The sequence below is a fragment of the Octopus bimaculoides genome, chromosome 4, assembly GCF_001194135.2.
Source record: "Octopus bimaculoides isolate UCB-OBI-ISO-001 chromosome 4, ASM119413v2, whole genome shotgun sequence".
NCBI lineage: Eukaryota > Metazoa > Mollusca > Cephalopoda > Octopoda > Octopodidae > Octopus > Octopus bimaculoides.
In genome coordinates this window covers 138168485-138171826 of record NC_068984.1, presented here as the reverse complement: position 1 = coordinate 138171826, position 3342 = coordinate 138168485, and the positions used below count along the sequence as shown (strand labels likewise).

Genomic DNA, 3342 nt, shown 5'->3' with positions numbered 1-3342 from the left:
GAGTAAATCAACTAAATGAAAACTGTGTGGAAGCTTGTTATTTATATATATGTGTGTATGTGTGTGTATACATACATATACATATATGCATGCGCATGCGCGCGCGCGCACACACACACACACACACACACACACATGTGTGTGTGTGTATATATATATATATATATATATATATGTAAATAGGTGTGTGCTTATGTGTTTCTCTTCTACACTTCACAACCTGTGTTGGATTGTTTACATCTTCACAACGGCCCTAGTAGATTTACTAGTTAAACACTACCAAAGAAAGGAATAATTATTTTCATCGTTTTTTCAGAAACTGCACTTTGTTTCGTTCTTACGATCAAGTCAAACGAATGCTAAAGAAATCTTTTTACTTATTATTTTTTTTTCCAGAAATCCATTCACATATCCCATATATTAAGTAAAATGTACTTTATGCATTAAAAGAGTAAGCTAATGCGCATTTAATTTAATAAATAAATAAATGTTTTAAAGCAATAATCGTAATTATAATTATATTATAATGTATTATTTAATAATCAGTTAATGAAATATGACTTTGGTTGAGGAAAACAAATATTAAAAATTTAAGTTTATAATGCTATAAATGAATGCAAAATATCGTTAGTAAATTCAGGCTGGGAAAAGGGAGACCAACGGGCAAAATTCTATGTGAAATATTGAGACATTAGGACTACTGAAAGATCAAGAGATTAGAGAACACGGATATTCAAAAAATATAAGTATATAGAGTTAAAGAGGAATGAAACTGTAATGGTTTCTAGCAAGTAATAGATTATTAAACAAGAAATTAAATAAATTAGCTGTTAAATAACCAAAAGATTAAAAAATTTAATAATTTAAAGATTAAATGATTCAAAGCACAAAAAATAAAATATGAAAAAAATAGATAGAAATACATAGTATGGAATAAGGAAGTGTAATCTACGTGAGGGGCCAAAGATTAAAATAAAATAAAATGAGGGTTTCAAAATTAACCACAAAGGCAGCAATTTTATGCTACTAGTACTTATTTTATCGATCTCGGAAACATGAAAAGCAAAGTCGAACTCGGGGAAATTTGAACTCAGAGCGTAGTGGTGGGTGAAATTCCGATAAGCGTTTTCTTTTTTTTTTTTCAGTGTGCTAACGATTCTGCCAGCTCGCCGCCTTGAAAGAATTAAAATATAATAATAAAATATGGAATTAAGAGAGTTGAAGATAATGAAAAAGAGAAAGTGGATATATTAAAGAAGAGAAAACATGAAATGGTGGCGTGAAATTTTATAAAATTTATAAAATGATCACATTAAAGATATTTTTATTCATTGGTAGACACATATATGGAATCAGTCATAATAAATGAATAGAGTCGGGCAGGGTTAAACTGGACCTTATTATAAATTATGAAGCCTAAAATTCATACGAAAGGTAGCTGCAAATGTGGGGTTAAGTAAAGGTTAAATAGGACCTAATTTAATCAGTTCCTATTTACAAAACTAAAACATAAGGAACATGCATTATCAGAAAAAGATTTGGGATATAAAAAATACTGAAGAAACCAAGTAAGAATATTTGAGAACCCAACAAGCAAAAGTAGTGGGGTTACTGTGGTAAAGTAAGAAGGTAAACTAACTGCCTTATATTTGATTTATGTTTACAAAATTCAGGCTTTCTTGTTGGAGCTATAATATTAATTCTCAAATTATTTCAATTAAGATTTCAATACAACCAATTGGAAGATATTCTTTTTTAATTTTCTCTTTTTCTCTTCATTGTCATATTTTTTTCTGAACAGGTCCATACTCAATATTAAACACAGACCAGCACTCAGCAAATCAACCAAAACGAAAGCGATCATGGTCCCGTGCAGTATTTTCAAATTTACAACGAAAAGGACTTGAAAAACGGTTTGAAGTTCAAAAGTATGTAACGAAACCAGACAGACGACAGCTGGCAGCAATGCTAGGTCTTACTGATGCACAGGTAACTAATTATATCAATTGGTGAATACTTAATTATTGAGCCACATACAGATTTATAATGAATATTAATTATACTAATTTTACTTCGATTTTTAAATCCTTACAAAGCTTTTTGCTGCAAATAACTGTGTATTGACATTTCAAAAATTATCATTAAGAAGTCATAAGATTTGAGTTACGACTGAGAATAAAGGAAATACGAACTTTACTATTCACTGCAGAAATAATAGCATAATGTGTTTCCACATGTGCTGCCTGAGAGGAGCGATTTCTCTTCAGGATAATTCCACAACGATAGGTCTTCCTTGGTTCGAGTGTACGCGAATTTGTTTATCATTTTGAATGTGTATATTCTATTCAATATAGCTTCGTGCGACACTAACATATATATATATATATATATATATATATGTATGTATATACGTTTGTTTGTATGCGTATATATGTGTATGTGTGTCTATGTGTGTATGTGCATGTGTGTGTGTGTATACTTTAATTTTAACAATGGGGAGAAAATATATGTTATATATGTTGCACCAGGTAGGATGTATGTCAGTTGAACCAGCAGCCTGGAACTTTTGCAGTTTCTTCTATGTGTTTTCGGCCTCTCAGGCAGGATAAAAACTCGAGTCCATGGAAGAAACTCCCACCGTATTGTCGTCTTCTCTTCAGAGAAACCGAAAACTTGTAGGGTTAACTCCAGTGTGACAAGCTACAAGATCAGCATAAATATACGTGTGTATGTGTGAGTTTGTGTTTGTGAGTGTTTGTATTAGTTCGTGCGAGAATATCTGTGCCTATGTGTATGAGTCCGTTTGTTCGTGTAGGTTTCAGATTTTCCTTCTGCTTATTGTTGTTGTTGCCAAATTACACTATTCAATTTTTCTTATTTATGTGTTTCATTGCTGTTACTAGAACCTTCTATAAAAGTATTTCTAGCTCCAGTGTATTTACGTCTCACCATAGAAATAACCACCCATAAATAGTGGATGTTGTATGTACGTGCCTTGTAGAGTATCCTGATTGCTTTCAGTTCTTGTGTGTTGTTTGTAACTAGATAAACGGTAATAATGGTAGAGCTTTAGTTTGATCTCAAAGGATTGTTCTCTGTTTCGAAAGATATTATGTGCTGTGAGCAAATGAAAGATTAGATGTTTAGTTTCCATGCGGGCCTTCAGTACAGTGTTGCTGGTTGTCTCCAGGGGGTTCATATTGATATCTGTATTATGTTCTGTGAAGTAAATTTATTGCTGTACCGATTTGATTTGTTGCAGTAACGTTCCTCATAGTATGTGTGTATGTGCGGGTGTGTGTTTGTGTGTGTACGTGTGTATATGCCTATATATATATATAT

The 3342-nt window shown here is 31.9% G+C and overlaps 1 protein-coding gene across 1 annotated transcript in view; it reads left to right on the top strand.

The window, feature by feature from the left end:
• LOC106878516 (uncharacterized protein DDB_G0271670) overlaps positions 1-3342 on the top strand; it is a 163002-nt gene that overhangs the window by 155004 nt on the left and 4656 nt on the right. The window contains exon 3 of the mRNA XM_052967690.1: positions 1802-1989. Coding sequence (XP_052823650.1) covers positions 1802-1989 — 188 coding nt within the window. The remainder of the gene's footprint in view (positions 1-1801; positions 1990-3342) is intronic.